General features: G+C 35.4%; 1 protein-coding gene across 6 annotated transcripts in view; it reads left to right on the forward strand.

Moving 5' to 3' along the window:
- The window catches only part of Scml2 (Scm polycomb group protein like 2), a 157,775-nt gene that overhangs the window by 74,899 nt on the left and 65,483 nt on the right, over positions 1–17,393 (forward strand). For all 6 annotated transcript variants that reach the window (XM_075958084.1, XM_075958088.1, XM_075958086.1 and 3 more), the window contains exons 12-16: positions 977–1,045; positions 6,190–6,260; positions 7,008–7,242; positions 9,879–9,967; positions 11,882–12,125. In XM_075958084.1, the coding sequence (XP_075814199.1) occupies positions 977–1,045; positions 6,190–6,260; positions 7,008–7,242; positions 9,879–9,967; positions 11,882–12,125 (708 nt within the window). The remainder of the gene's footprint in view (positions 1–976; positions 1,046–6,189; positions 6,261–7,007; positions 7,243–9,878; positions 9,968–11,881; positions 12,126–17,393) is intronic.

Consider the following 17,393-nt stretch of genomic DNA (forward strand, 5'->3'; position numbering starts at 1 on the left):
ATTGCTTTCTTCTGATCACACGTTGAGTGCTGGATGCTGTCCTTTAATTTTGTTTAGTTGTTTGCTCACCTTGGTATAGTATTTATAAATAGATTGTTGGTTTCCTTAGAAAAAGACCCATGCTGTTAACATTTTTGTCATAGAAATTCTTACTATAGAACTATTTAGTAAATTTTTTAAGTGTGTGATTTCTTCAGACAATTTAATAAGAATTGTCTCCCTAAAATATTCATAGACCTATAAGGATTTCTTAATCAAAACCTGAAATACATATCAACCATTGCTATATGGAAACTCTGAGTCCTGAGATTCAAGCAGTCACACTTAAGATAATGAAAGACATTTGAAAAACAATAATACTGTTGATTATTTGATGATATTAAGAACTTAGGAAATTTTAGCATTATATTTTATAATTATTTCTTTCATATATACTCTAATTTGTCCGAGTGAAGTGATATATTTTATATTTGGTGACATCTCAAGAATTTTGAGCCCTCATTGAAATATGTAGTTTAGCATAGAGAAAAACCTGAGTAGTTCATTGAAGTACATTGTGTTCTATTCTAGCTTGCATGTGATGTTTTTTTAAACACTTGAAAGCATCACTTATTTCTAGGAAATTATTTTAAGCAGTGTAAGGATCCACCAACAGTTGATTTAGATTATTGACACATTCACTTAACAAATGTTTTAGTGCATTATATATCCCAGATCCTGGTCTATGTTGCAAACATGTATTACTGAGCAACACGGGCAGAATTAAATACTTACTTTTATAAAACATTTTAGTAGTGAAAAATACAGTAAAGAAAATGGAAAAGTAAATTATAAAGTGTAGAATGCACTAGAAAGTATTAGGACACATAGCAAATGAAGATAATCATAAAATTTAAATATGTTCTCATTTAAATATTAAGCTAATTATATAATCTTTGAAGTGTTCTTTCAGACTATTTTCTTTCCCTTTGGTTAGAATCAATGGATGTCAAGAAGGACAATCAAGAGAAAACAACTCATTCAAGTACATCTTCTGTGCAAAGAAGTAGGTTTTTAAGTAATTTATTTAATACATAATTTTTCTTCCTCTTTCAGTGTTATAATGAACTCATGTTGCTTCTGGTATAGTATGTATATACTAACTTCCAATACCTTAGGAATCTTAGTCATAGAAAGGGTTAAAAATGTACTGTGATATTTTAACTTTTAATTTATTTAAAGATGAATTGATAAAGATTGCATGAAATTACAATTGTATATTTAAGTGCAAATTTGTCCAATTTTTAATGGTAGAAATTTGTCAATTAAAATTATCAGACTTTTTATATATAAATGAGATTACCTAATCAACTAGGCAATTATATAAATATATTTTCAAGGATCTAGACCATGGCATTTCATTTTAGTAATCAGTGAGTTACTGTTAGAGGTAAATTCTTTTTTTTTTTTTGGATAATGCTTGACACATGCAATAATCTAGTGCCAAACAGAACAGGTATGATTTCTGCTTTCTCTGATCTTCAGTGGGTTGGTAGATAGTAAATACCTAACTATAGTTGTAATGAATGCTATGTATGTTGTTCATTAAACTGAGAGATTTCATCTAAGATATTTCCTGCTTATCATCTTCACATAGCATATGAACCCAAGCCTGGCCCTGATAAAAATACATTATAATTCTGATTAACTCCAGAGAAAATCAAGGAGGTTGATAGAGATTATTATATTCCATGTTCCACAATGTGTTAGACCTAATGTATAAATTAGAATGGAGTATAGGCTAATATGAAGAAGGACTCTGTGGATGTGTGTGCACACTAGTCAGATCAGACAGTTATGTATGTGCATGCACCTGTCTTTTGAAAAGTTACATCAGTTTCTAGATATCTTCCCCAAGAGAAAATGACCTCAGGTTCTCCTATTCTAGTGAGAACATGACACAAAGGCAGAAAAAACTTCAGGCTGACTTTTGGTTGCTGGTTAGGAATACCAACTGTGGTGTTGATGTAGGTATTAGGTGTGTTAAATCTAAACTAATAAATATTGGATCCATGTGTGTTTCCATTGTGTTAATGGTAGTGATTATCACATGGGAAGCCAAGAACAATTTTGGTAAAGCAAAGTAAGTCTCTGGTATACACTACAGATTGACATTGGCTAACAATATGATAGAAAATGTTTATGCTAATAGAACACTACTGGATAGAAATTGGTAACTCAGATTATAGCCAAGTCAGATACAAATGAAGATAGAATATTTACAAATTGTGTAGGAAGATTGAGTTTGAGGTCAGCCCAGACTATGTAGCAAGACTTGATCTCAAAGAAAAGTTTTGATCAGATACATTAAATATTTTCTTCTTCTTCTTCTTATTATTATTACAAATTTTCACCTCTTCCCCCTCCTTCCATTTCCCTCCCCCTCCCTCTCCAGTCAAAAGAGCAGTCAGGGTTCCCTGCCCTGTGGGATATCCAAGGTCCTCCCCACTGCATCCAGGTCTAGGAAGGTGAGCATCCAAACAGACTAGGTTCCCACAAAGCCAGTACATGGAGAAGAATCAAAAACCAGTGCCTTTGTCCTTGGCTTCTCAGTTAGCCCTCCATGTCAGCCACATTCAGAGAGTCCGGTTTGATCACATGCTCCATCAGTCCCAGTCCAGCAGGCCTTGGTGACCTCCCATTAGATCAGCCCCACCGTCTCAGTGGGTGGGTGCACCCCTCACGGCCCTGACTTCCTTATTCATGTTCTCTCTCCTTCTGCTCCTCATTTGGACCTTAGGAGCTCAGTCCACTGCTCCAATGTGGGTCTCTGTCTCTATCTCCATCCATTGCCAGATGAATGTTCTATGGTGATATGCAAGATATGCATCAGAGTGGCTATAGTAAGGGCCAGTTCAGGCACCTTCTCCTCAGCTGCTCAAGGAACAAGCTGGGGACATCTCCTAGGACACCTGGGAACCCCTCTAGAGTCCAGTCTCTTGCCAACCCTCAAATGACTCCCTTAATTAAGATATATACTTCCCTTCTCCCATATCCACTCCTCCTCCATCCCAAGTGTCCCATTCCCTCAAGCTCTCCCCATCCTCCCCTTCTCACTTCTCTCTCCCCATCTCCCCTTACCCCCACCCCACCCAGACCCCCAAGCTCTCAATTATTGCCTGGAAATCTTGTATACTTCCATTATCCAGGAGGATAACTATATGGTTTTTTGGGGGGGTATACCTTCCTATTTAGCTTATCTAGGATCATGAATTATAGGCTCAATGTCCTTTATTTATGGCTAGAATCCACTAATGAGTGAGTACGTACCATATTCATCTTTTTGGGTCTGGGTTACCTCACTCAGGATAATGTTCTCTATTTCTATCCATTTGCATGCAGAATTCAAAATATTTTCTCATTTCACTAAAATCTTCATAGATACTTCTTCAAAGAAAAAGATTAGCTCTCTGAGAAGTATATGGGAAAAGATTGTAGCCATTGTTTTCCTTTTTGAGGTGTTATAATCTCAACTAAATCTTAGTCTTTTGTTGTTTGTAATATATGTTTTATTTTGTTCTTGTTCTTCTATTGCTGTGTTGGATCATGTGGTGTTAGAACTTCAGTTAGAATTGTAGCACTTCTGATTTTTATGTTAGGAGACCATGGAAATATTTTGACAATTTAGTTGTGGACTTGGATCTCAGTTTTTACTTTGGACAAAGCTAAGTATTTACAACTTTAGGTACAATTTTAACATTAATCTTTTACTGTACACTATTTAGTACTCATAGGCTTTATTTCATTTAATTCTAAACACACATGGTACCATATATACTCATTTTCATATATTTTACATAAGGTAACTGAGGTAGAGAAAGTGAAATGATATGCTCAGGGTTATATAATAAGTCGTAGACCCATACTGAAAACAGGGAGATCTGACTCTGAAGTACATGTTCTTGACACTTTGCTTCATGATTTTCAATACTGTGGGAGTACTCACTTTACACCATCTAGAAGCAGGATCAAACTGTGATTTTAGATCATTGGCTGAGTTTAATGAAAACTTCTGTAATCTTACATATAACATGTGTATTACATATGCATAGATATGTGAATACTTATAATATTTTATGGTATACAGGGGATGGCTCATATTGACTTGAAGGAGCTAGTTGTACACATTTTCCTCCAACTTAGTGGTTAATAAGTTTTGTTTGGCATACTGTAGTCAGCCATGGTGTCAATATTTATATTATAGAAATCTACAGATACTTAAAGCAGGTTTTATTATTTGTATTTTCTAGAAAATTGATTGGTAAACAATCTCTATGTTAGATATCTGTGTTATCCTTTGAAGGATGTAATAGTCCTTCCCTTGGGGGAGGTGTATTCCAAGATCCTACTCTGGTAGATGCTTGAAACTGGATAGTAATGGATGCTTTACATATAAATATGTGATAATTGTTTGATTTATAAATAAGACACAATAAGAGATTCTTAGCTATTAGCATAAATATCAGGACCCTCAGCATACTACTTTTCTTTCATTGTTAGGAGCTTTTACCTTTTCATTTAATGAAAGAATAGCCCTTTATGGTTTCACTCTGCCATATCTGAATTACCGAGTATCAATATTCTTGCACTTTGTGGCTATTGTTAAGTTGAAAGTAAGGTAAGATATTTGGATACTGTCTATTTGTTACTTTAGCAGGCAGCTTGATGACAAGTTGTTGCTAAGTGATTAGCAGGCTGGTTGCATTTGTGGCATAAATCTCTTGAGTGGGATAGAGTGTGACTATGTGAGATTTTATCACACTACTTACAGCAACTCTACAATTTAAAACTTATGAATTATCTCTGGAATTCTCTCTTTAACATTTTGTATTGCAACTGAATCAAAATAGTTGAAATCATACATAAGGGAGGCTGAGGATAAAAAAGTAGCACTGTGTATCAGAAACTGGTAACAGAGATTCACCTAGGGAAGAGAAGTCAAAAATTTATAGTGTTTAACAAGAACATAAAAACTTTCTGTTTGCTGAAAATTAGACTCTATATATGAATATGTATTTTGTAGTATTTCTAGTCAGTTTTTCAAGTGTTCTGACGGTCTGGCTAGCTTAATGAAAGTGTTCAATCTAGGAAGAGAGACTACTTTCTGATAGCACTGTGGCATGTTATAAAGACTCTTGAAAGAGCACAGCAAGAATCTATAGAACATGTATAGCACTAAAATCATCCATTTCAGTGACCACACTGATCCGTGTTTACTGCTCTATCTTAACACCGTGTTTTTTACACTGTGGATGGAAATTTAATACTTGGTTCTCCAGAATTTTCTTTTTGTTAAAATTCTGTTAGAACACATACTAATCACTTTTAGCCCCCCCCCCCCCCCCCCCGAAGGCGAAGGTGTAAGTCAAAAACAATCCCACACCAGTTTAGAATTATGATTAATAGAATGGTTATTTATTTAAAGGGGAAAAAACTTACAGATCACCGTCCCAGACAACAGCCCTCTGTGCAATCAAGAAGGGAGTCTAGTCGCCAGAAGCAGAGCAGGAAGTAAGAGAGAGCTAGAAGGGAAGTGGCCGCTTTTTTAAAGGGAGAGAGACCACACCCCAATGGGCTGGTATCTCAGCGGCTATTGGCTGGAAGAGCAGAAGGACCTCCTGCAACACCCCCCCCAAAAAAAACAAAGTGCCTTCATGTTAATGGAATGGTATAATGTCAACAATATTGATGATCAAATATATATTTGACACATATGCAAATTTTCTAATCTATAAATTTTTCTAGTTATTTATGGTATCCACACCTTTCTTGCAGTGTAAAGTCTTGAACCTCTACTTCTACTTCACACCCCCAACCCATTCCTTCAAAATCACTCTGCTTTAGTCCACAATTCATTGAGAGGATATGGGTTATCATTTCCATTAGGACCATTATTATTAGGAAGTTGATTTTATTTCTTGCATAACTGAATATAAATTAAGAAGTTTGAACTTGGTTTGTAGAAAGTATTGTTTCCCTTTTTTAATTTTTGAGATTATAATGTAAGTATAACACTTCCCTTCCATTTGCACCCATCAGAACCCTCCTATATCCCTCCTTGTTCTATGTACATATTAATTCTTACGCTATTCAGAGAAAAAATCATAACTATATACTCCGAACCTAACCTATTTTATGTTTTTTTTCCAGATTATTTTGACTGGGACAAGTATTTGAAAGAAACTGGTTCTATAAGTGCTCCTTCAGAGTACTTCAGACAGGTATGCCGAAATTCTGTTGAGACTTTATACATTAATGTACAACCTTAGCATGTGGAAGAGTAACTATGTGGTTTCAGGTTTCTGGTAGTATGAGGAGAAAGTAGGATTATGTTTGTGCCACCCAAAACCAAGTGATCTATTTGCAGTTATTTTGCTAGCCCTTAGTAAGCCCTTAAAATTGCCCATTTAGAGGGAAAGACAAAAATAGCAAATATAACAAACATAATAACTCGTACTGAAAGAGCTCCATGGAACAGATGCTATTTAAGATTGTTAGAATGAGAAGAAAGAAAACATGCAAAACAATTTAAGTATTAAGAGATGGCACAGAGTAGCTGGAATACAAGGTAGATAGAGCACTGTAGGATCAAGGCTAAAGGTGTGTAAGGTGTTTGAAGTATGTTGGAAAGTTTAACTTTATCATAGACTTTGATAGGACTTCTAGTTTGTTCATTTCAATGGGAATAGCTTAATAGGATTCTTATTTTTTAATGTCTTTCAGGATGTATTTTATAGACTATATTTGTATTTTCTGGATATACAGGTGTGTGAGGATAGTGATACCCAGCAATTTTTTTCTGCATGTCAGTCAAAAGGGAGACTTTTCCTTGAGCCTTGTAACACTGACCTCATTCACCTGCTGTGACTCTACCTAAATAATGTCTCCTAAGTATTCTGGTAACTTAATTTACCATCTGTTTTTCTTATAGTTCATGCATTTTAACACAATGTTGTTTATATATTTAGTCTAAGATTCCACCAACTAATGAATTCCAAGTTGGTATGAAATTGGAAGCCCGTGACCCTCGCAATATTGCTTCAGTGTGCGTTGCTTCTGTTATTGCAACTACTGGTGCCAGATTGCGTTTACGACTGGATGGTACTGACAATAAGAATGATTTTTGGAGACTTGTTGATTCATCAGACATACAGCCTGTTGGGACCTGTGAACAGGAAGGAGATTTACTTCAACCCCCACTGGGTAAGGAGAAACAGTTCCTGAATATAGTCTTACTAGTAAGCTAAGCTATTTACTAGAGGTGGTTTGAAGTATCCTTTTAAAAATCACTTAGGCCAGCCGGGCAGTGGTGGGACACGCCTTTAATCCTAGCACTTGGGAGGCAGAGACAAGCGGATCTCTGTGACTTTGAGGCCAGGCTGGTCTACACGAGCTAGTTCCAGGACAGGCTCCAAAGTTGTCTGTAGAGAAGCCCTGTCTCGAACTCAGAACCCACCCCCCTCAAAAAAAAAGCCACTTTGGCCTTCTTACATGTTCATGGCCAGGGAGTCACAGTAGAGGATATATGATGCACTAAGACACTTTCATACCTACTGCACAAGTGTGCCAAAAGGCCTCATTTTTTAAGCAAATGTTATAGTAATCTTCAGATTTAAAGCAGCAAAAGAAATTTTCATATACCATGCATGTAAATTTAGAAACTCCTTTAGAAAAGAAGCCATTATACATCATCTGAGTGACACACCTCTTGATAATGTCTATTGAGCCACTCAACACTTTGGGTATGAAGATGAGGATAGGAAGAATGTGAGATTTTACATTCTGAGAGGAGTACAAGAATCAGTACCTCTTAGACATCGAGAGAGTTCTTTCAGTCCTAACCATTAGACACCAAAGAACCTACTTACTGTTAGGCATAGAAAAAGATGAGAGAATGGAAATTTTAGCAAAGGGCTTAAGTTTAAGCGCATGTAGTGTTTGGTTGGACTATGTTTTTAAAATACAAAATGGTTATGACATATTTTAGAAAAAACCTTTAAGAATTGAAGAATATGCATATGATCTGTAGAAAATAAGTGTTTAGTTGATTTGGTCATCATTCTTCATTCTAAGTGAATTTCAGATGTTAGTTTTCATATTCTTTACAATGTTTAAAATAAAAATTAATGTAAAACTCACAATGAATTTTTCCCTATTAGTAAAGTATTTCCCAAGAACCAATAATACATAATATTGAGAATAATTACTTTAGTATTATCTTTTAAATTTTTGTTAATTAAAATTGATTTAGTTTAAGAACTGGAATGTAGCCCATTGAAACGAGCACACACTTAACATTCACAAAGAGCTTATTATCGATTCTTATTACCAAACATTGTTTTAAAGTAATTTTAAAGGAGATTCAGTGAAACTTATTGACAAGGTGCTTGTTTAGCAGTCCCCCTTCATTGGTTTTTTACCTGTCCAAGATAGGTTTGTTTCAATGTTTTTGGGACTGTATCTCAGTAAAGTAGCTCATGTTGCCCTTGAACTATATTGATCCTCCTGTTTCAGTTTCCCAAATGCTGAGATTATAGGTATGTGCCACTACAAAAAAGTTTTTTTTTTTAAATTTTGCCTTGTTTTTATTTCTTTTACACTTATTTAGTGTGTGTGTGGGTGGGTGGCTGTGGTGTGGGTGTATACACACGTGATACAGAACACAAGTGAAGGTCGGAGTACAACTTGGGGAAATCAGTTTTCTTCCTTGTACCATGTGCTTTCTGGGTATCAAACTCAGGTGGTCAGGCCTAACAGTAGGAATTGAGTAACAACCATTCCATGTTTCCACTATCACAATTTTTTCCTAGTTATATTTTGGGGAATTCAGTAAAAGTTTATTTGATAATGACTTGGTCTATCTTAACATTTTTGCATATGTTGCCTATTGATAGCTCTGTTGTCATTGATTCACATGCACCTCTATCTTAGTGAATGAATTCATCAGGAGGTCATAGAAACTTTTTTCCAATTCTAGCATTTTGAGGAGGCAGGTTTTCAGTGAAAATGATTGCTCCAGAAAACAGACTAGCAAACTAGTCCCTGCTGTATATGCAAAATGTTGATATAAGTTGGTGAAATTTCTAAACAAGCCTATTTTGGTAACTTCTCTTTTAAATTTAAGGTCATGTCTAGTATGTGTAAGAACTGCTAAAGGAAGAGAAGTCTTTTTCCTAATATTTTATAAAAAGTTTCAGACATATGCAAAATGTAAAATAATTTTACAATGAGTATCCATAGACTCACTATCTCATTATTTTACTATATTGATTTATTTTTTATGTGTTCATCTATTGTATTTTTATGTATCTCAGAATAGTTGATATTAAATATCCTTCCGTTAAATACTTAAGCATGCATATTGTTAACTAGAATATAGTCATAATTTTTCACCTTTAAAAATTTAAAATAAGATGGCATTTTGTATATGTATATTTGTGAAGTTCAACAGACATGATCTTTTTGAAAGTCAGGGGCTCCAAGAAGAAGGGCTAGAAGCCTTTTGCCACCTTTTCCTATTTTTGTGTGGTTTTTGGTTGTAGAATAAAAGGGTTACTGAACTGCAGTTTGTATCAACTGTATTATTATGGCCTGTCCTCAACATAAGTGTGTTTGTTGGCAAGCCTTATCCAATGGCTGCTCTAAAATGAAAGTTTCTGGTTCTACTTTGACTTTGTTGCCAGATGTCAAAGCGATGGTTGTAGCTACAAGAAGATTCATCTCCTTTTACTCAAGTCCTTAGAAAGTCATTCTCAGAAAATGATATGTGAATGTAACCCATTTTTCTCTATTACCATAGTTTCACGGGGTTTTTTTTTCGTATCTAATTTATAAAACAGGGTACAGAATGAATGTTTCATCATGGCCCATGTTCTTACTACGAACACTAACTGGATCTGAACTGGCACCTGCAGGGTTCTTTAAGAAAGTAAGAAAAGCACTACAAGAAATCTCTGTCCTCTCTCACATGATTTTATTTTCTAATGGAAATGCTTAATACTTTGTCTTTTCTGACATAGAAAAAAGTTGTTTTTTTTTTTAAATTGCAGGTTAGCAAATACTTTGTTATGGCCACTGTAACAAAGTGGAGTAATTTATATAGTTAAATATATTTACCCACAGTTTGGAGGCTAGAATAAGAATTAAGGTGCCTTGAAGACTGGTTTATAGTTGACCATCTTCTATTGTCCTTTTATGAACTCTGTGTGTGCACACCTAGTGGGTCTCTTATTATTATTAGGTCTCACCAGTCAAACTGGATCAAGGCTCCATTTTCAAATGTGTTCATATTGGTAATACTTCAACAGAAGTTTGGTATAGAACAGACACCATTCATTTCGTAATAGTAACTGAAGTTCTTATGAGTTCATGAATCTGATAGACCCATCACAACCAGAAAGATTCTGTTTTGTTCTGGTTCTTTCTGACCTCTGACTCTTAGAATCTTCCTGCCTTTCTTTTCTGCAATGGTTCCTGAGGCTTGTGGTGGTGGGATGGTGGGATGTGGTTATCCCGTTAATAGTTGAGAACATTTATTCTCTGCACAATGACCAGTTGGTTAAGAGTTAAGAGTTTCCTTTGTAGTATAGAAGCTTTTTAATTTCATAAAGTCAAAATTGTTGATTATTGTATTTATCCTGGGTGGCTAGAGCCCTATTCAGCAAGTTCTTACCTCAGTCAATATACTCAAGTGTATTCCCTGCCCTTTCTTCTAGAAGTTTTGCAGTTTCAGATCTATCATTGAGATTTTTTTATTCGTTTGGCTTGATTTGTGTGAAGGTTGAGAAAAAAGGATCAAATTTCATTTTCCATATGTATATAGCTAGATTTCGCAATACAATTTGTTTAAATAGCTACCTTTTCCCTAGTGTATGTTTTTGGTTTCTTTGTCAGGAAACAGGTAGTTGTAGGTACCTGTGATTATACTTGGGTCCTCAGTGCTCTTCCATTGCTCACCGTGTCTTCTTGTCCTGGTACCATGCTGGTTTTACTACTATGACTCTATAGTGTAACTTGAAATCGGGAATACTGACACCCTCACCAGTGTTGATTTTATTATTCAGGGCTGTTTTGATTATCTAGGGTATTATTTTGGGCTTTTATATAATTTTAAGATTTTATTTCAGTTTATGTAAAAAATATTTTTTTAGACTATTGGTAGAGATTGCACTGAATCTGTAGATTTTTTTTGCTAGGATAACCATTTTTATAATATTAATACTCCCATTCCATATGTATAGGAAGTCTCCCTTTCTGTGTCATCTTCAATTTTTTCTCCAGTGTTTTCAAAATGTTTTCACTGTAGATGGCTAGATTATTTAAACATTAGTTCTAGAGATTCAAGTCTTACTTGAAGGTGTGGACAGCACTTCTGAAGCTTTCTGAATTTCCATGCATGATCTTTCTGTGTCATCATGCTTTTCCACAGACTTACTGTTTTGTGACTGACTTCCAGAGAAATTTCTATTTTTATCTCTTCAGAATAAAATATATCTTTGATATTCTGACACTTCTTTCCTGAAAACAGAGAGGAAACTTTTTAAAGTGATACTTCTCTAGAAGCAATATTTAATATTTTTTGTCAGTGAATCTTAAATTTCTGCCATGTGATAGAATATATTTCTTGTGTGAGTGGATGGATCAGGCTAGTTTTGTTTCCTTCTAGATTCTTTGCTTTGCAGGGAAAAAATAAAAAGTTAAAGGAATAGTTTATTATTTTTTAAGAATACCTTTCTTCCTAATGAATATGAAGTCTATGGTTGCTAAGGATTATAAAAGAACACACTGAAAAGATGGATCTTAATATACCTTATCTGTGAAAAATTTAAAAATGTTTTTGTAGGAACCACCACCACCACCCCTAAATAATTTTAAAGTTGGGATGAAGATTGAAGCCGTCGATAGAAAAAATCCATTTTTGATATGTCCTGCCACAATTGGAGCTGTCAGAGGAGATCAAATTCATATTACTTTTGATGGATGGAGTGGGACATTTGATTATTGGTGCAAATATGACTCTCGGGACATCTTCCCAGTTGGATGGTGCTGCCTCACAGGAGATGTATTGCAGCCACCAGGAAACATTGGTAAGCTAATTATATATTCTTATTTTACATCTTATTTTGATGGCAGTGTGTTTAGTAGTGGTGATTTTAGGACTTGGTGCCAAATTAGAATGGTAGGTAGACCATTAATAACATTCTATAGTCTAGGTACTAGAGATGATGGAAGTTTCAAATTAGGATAATTAGAATTCTTGAGAACTCCCTACGCATCTTATTTTGCAGTTCATGCCAAGTAAGAATATCAGCAAAGCCAAAAGTCACATTAAGAATATTGGAACTGTGTTGTTATAAACCTTGGCTATATATAGGAGATGGTTATATTTAAAATTGCTTCTGTAATTATTATTCAATTAAAATGTATACTTGAGTTCTGGGGATATACATGGCTCAGTATAGAGTGAATGTCTATTCTCAACACCAAGGCCTTTTTAAAAAACATTTGCACATGATATTTCATTAGGTACATCTCAACCATAATTTTATAAATTGGACATAAGTATTGGAATATATTTTACATGGTTCTGTTTATATTTTAAAGATAAACTGGTACTCTGATATTCTCAAGTAAAATCTATATGCGAGTAAACTTTCTGACTCTGTGGTAGCTGTTGTAGATTTCTTTTCAGTAATTGAAGTTTTTGTCATTTGTAATGGTGTTTCTAGATTGAATACTGTGATCATGTAGATGCCTTCTTTCAGAGAACTGAAATGTCTACAAAATATCAAAGCTCTTTGCAACTCATCCAAGGGCTTAAGCAAGCCTGATGTGGTCTTTGAAGTAACACTGCTGAGATATACTGGCCTTGAGTTTAATATAAATTTACTGCTGGAATCAAATATAAAGATGATTAAAGTTTACCTCACTAAATGTTATCTGTATCATGAAAAAGAAATATAAAATAAGTAGGTAAGGAATATAGTGGAAGTTAGGGACTAGAAAAAGGCTTATAGTTATGTTTTTATTGTAACTGACTGCCCTTGAAGTCTTCTGTGATTTAATACATGCCATTATAGTATAGGAATACTTACCAGTTTATTGCTGCTGTATCTAGCAAGTAAATGTTAGTGGTCAATTTTGGTGTTTCTGTTACACAGATCTATTTATGATACTAAGGCGGTTAATACATAGTATCTGCTCTTACAAAATTTATCTGCAAGTGAAGAGAAATGAACTGAAGGTTATATCTGTTAAAAATTACAAAAATAGAAAAGTATGGTAAATATGGAAATAGCTCAAACTCTGGAGAGAATGATGATTGAGTAAAGAAAATCTTCAGAGAAATATATGACTGTTGAGAAAGGAGAAGAAATTTGCTATGCAGAATAGAACTGTAGGTAGGTATCACAGGTATAAACTTTGAGTTTACATTGAAAATGGATGAATTTTGCTTAAAACATGGTTGAGTTTGTAATGTGTGAATAAGAATGCTTTTTCCTCGAGTACCATTTTTCTTCTCCATTTAGCTGCATCCCCAGCCATGTGGTGGTTCTGGTTATGATTTTGTGGTGATAGAAATCATACCCAGGACCTCCTTATATGAATCATGCCCGAAGTCCCTTTTGGCTTCTTTCTTTATGTAATAACAAGAAGATATTTGTACATCACTTTGTGCTTTAAACTTTCAGGTTGAAAGAGATTATCCCGAATATTCTATTTCCTTGCTTATTTCTCATACTATTATCACTGTGTAGATGATCCCTAATTTAGGATGACTACATTTACAAGTTTTGTCAGTACAATTTAGTGAAAGCAATAAACATTCAGGAGAAACCATACTTTGAATAGTAAAATTTAATAATTTTCTAGTCTAGTAATATGTGATAAAATATTTTATCGTGCTAGGCATTGGCAGTAGACAGAAAGGGGGAAAATGTTCTTCTGGTGTTGGTAGTGGATATATGATTCTGTTGGAGACTGTTCATGTTTTCACAGCTGATGATATTTGAAAAATGCCCATATGTGTCTCTTATATCCCTATATACTTTCTGCTTTTTACTTTGAGTACGGTTTTCAATAAATTAATACGATATCCAGTATTTTATTTTAAAATAGGATTTTTTGTTAAAGTTACATGATTTTACCCAACTATAAGCCAGCATAAATCTTCTGAGCATGTTTTAAGATAAATTAAGTTTAAGTTTAAGCTATGATGTTCAGCAGGCAAAGTGTATCAAATGCATTTCAACTATCAAAATGCAATCCCATCATATCTTGAACAACACATATATTCCTTTATAAAATATGTCCCTACAAATTGCAATTTCATTCTACATGCATTCTATCATATGACTATATGTAATTAATTAAATTTCCAGTTTGTTAGATACTGAAACCCTTTGACTTGTATGTATATTATTAGACTAGATGCTATAAGTACTTTTATGTACATATACTTGCATTTTTCCATATTTCATACAATAATTTGCTGACATAGAGAATATGTTTTTAAGCTAGTAAATTGTCTTTCTCCTGAAAGACAACTCATACTTGTATTTATTATTATCCTAATAATTAGGTAAAATATTGCCACGCACCGCACCCCTGTGTCTGTGCTCTGTGCGCTGGCACCCAGTTACCGAGCTTCGGGCAAGGGGCAGAAGGATAAAATACACAAACACAGACGGAGAGACAGCGACACGGGTCATCCTTGAATTTCCCAAGAATGCCCCCTTTATTGTGTTCAGGGGCAGATTATATAGAGATAGCCACGCCCCAGCCAAACCCACCAGAAACCACTCTCTTGCCATCAGGAACTCCTGAAGGTCTCGTGCTCAGAGCAGCTGTAGGCACTCAGATCAGGGGAAAACAAGAAATTCAGGATCTGGGTCTCACTGCTCCCAACAAATATTTTTCTCCATCCTGTCCAACCTCGGGGGAAAGATGTTTCTAAATTCATTATTTTCACATTTTTCTTCTTTAACTTATTTTACAGACCAACCAGTTTCCTCTTCCTTCTCTTTTTCTGCCCCCCCCCCCCCCGGATACACACTCCCATTTTCCACCCTCCTCATACACTCCTCAGTTTCTATTCAGAAAGGGGCAGGTCTCCCATGGGTTTCAACAAAGTATGGCACATCAGATTGAGGCAGGACTGAGCTTTTCACCTTACATCGAGGCAGTGCCTGGTAATCTGGCATGGGGAACATGTTACCAAAAGGCAGCTAAATGCCAGAAGGTTCTGCTTCCACTGTTAGAAAGAAGTCTTACAAAGAGACCAAGCTACAGGATTATCACACACATGCAGAGGGCCTAGGTCAGTCCCATTCAGGCTCCCTGACTGTTGATCCAACTTCCATGTGCTCCTGCAATCTCAGGTCAGTTGTCTCTATATGATCCCCAATCATGACCCCTCTGGCTGGTACAATCCCTCCTCCCTTTCTTCCACAAGAATAGGAGCTCAGGACAGTGCTTGTTTGTTAATCTCTGCCTCTGCTTCTGTAAGTTACTGGATAAAGTGTCTCTGATAGCAATAAAGGGAATCACCAGTCTGCTTACAGTAGATGGCCAGTTCAGGTGCCCTCTCCACCATTGCTAGGAGTCATCCTTGTGGGTTTCTGGAGGTTTTCCTGGCACCAGGTTTCTCCCTAACCCCAATATGGCCCGTCCATCAAGACCTCTCTTTTGTTATTCTCCCCCTCCATCCTGCTTCCAACCTGACTCCAGCATCCAGCCCACCCAAGCCTCTTCCTCTCCTTCCCATTCCCTCCTTCCCCTAACCTCTACCTCCAGTACCCAGGAGATCTTTTCTACTTCCCCTTCCCAGGGAAATCCATGTGCCTCTCTTTGGGCCCTCCTTGTCACCTAGCCTCTCTGGGGCTGTGGATTATAGGTTGGTTATCCTATGCTTTACTCCTAATAACATCTGTGAGTGAGTACATACCATGTTTATCGTTCTAGATCTGGGTTACCTCCCTCACTCAGAATTATTTTTTTCTAGTTACATCCATCTGCCTGCAAATTTCATGAGGTCATTTTTTTTTACAGCTGAGTAATATTACCATTGTATAAATGTACAACATTTTCTTTATCCATTCTTTGGTTGAGGGGCATCTAGTTTGTTTCCAGGTTCAGGCTATTACGAATAATGCTGCTATGAACATAGTCAAGCATGTATCCTTTGGGTATGTGGCCAAAATTGTTATAATTGGGTCATGAGGTATATTGATTCCCAGTTTCCTAAGAAACCCCCATACTGATTTCCAAAGTGGCTGTACAAGTTTGCAGTTCCACCAGCAGTGGAGGAGTGTTCCCCTTATATCCTTTCCAGCATAAGTTGTCATCAGTATTTTTGCATTTTTCATTCCATAATTAGCTAGGGAATTTAAAGCTTTTCTTTCTATATGTTTTGTTTATTAATACTCCTTTATAATTTGTCTACTAATTGCCTTTTCTCATTTTTCATCTTAGAATACTACTATTTTTTTTTACTAGTTTGTTTTGTTTATTGCATAACTTAGAGAGATGGCTCAATGGTTAAGAGCACTGCTGCTCTTCCAAAGGTCCTGAGTTCAATTCCCAGAACATGATGGCTCACAGCCATCTGTAATGAGATCTGGTGCCCTCTTGAGGAAGAGACCTGGTCAGTCATCTCCATCAATTTAGACCATGAAACCTAATATGCACAAGTTCAACAGAACGGCCATATACAGGCAGCTCATGCATGCTTCAGCATTGCCAGGGCATAAATTTCATTCATTCATTCATTTCTTCATTCAAATCCATGTCCCCCAAATAAAAATATTTTCCTCAGTCATTTGATTTTTAATATGATAGTCTTTTTTTCAACTAAAAATTTTTACTGTCTTAAATATTAAATAATTTAAGGTCTTACTATTTTCAAAAGGCATAAATGATATTAAGTTAATCATATTTCATAAATTAAAAATTTATATTCTCAGTGTTTCTTAAATATACTAGAAGTGTCTTTCAACTTATAAACAATTTCTTTTTATAGCACTGAAAACTTTTGAAAAATAATCACTAAACGCAATATAGTTGCAGTGTTTTAGAAAAGTACAGTGAAACATGAATGCTATTTAATTTGGAGAATAGTAATAAAGTTTAGTTTTCTTTACAGCTTATTCCATTTTTTTAAACTCCAAGCACTTCTAGGATCAGAAAATAGTGAAGTTTTTAATTGGTCTTCGCAGAGATAGATAAGTTTGTATTTTTTTCTTATTTATCCACATTTTCTTTTCCAGGCTCTTGTTATGACCCTGTGCTCTTTTAAAGTTCTCTGCAATGTCACAGCTGATTAAATTTCTTTCCAAGACTGTCAATACAGGGTA

Source organism: Microtus pennsylvanicus, chromosome X (assembly GCF_037038515.1).
Source record: "Microtus pennsylvanicus isolate mMicPen1 chromosome X, mMicPen1.hap1, whole genome shotgun sequence".
Taxonomy (NCBI): Eukaryota; Metazoa; Chordata; class Mammalia; order Rodentia; family Cricetidae; genus Microtus; species Microtus pennsylvanicus.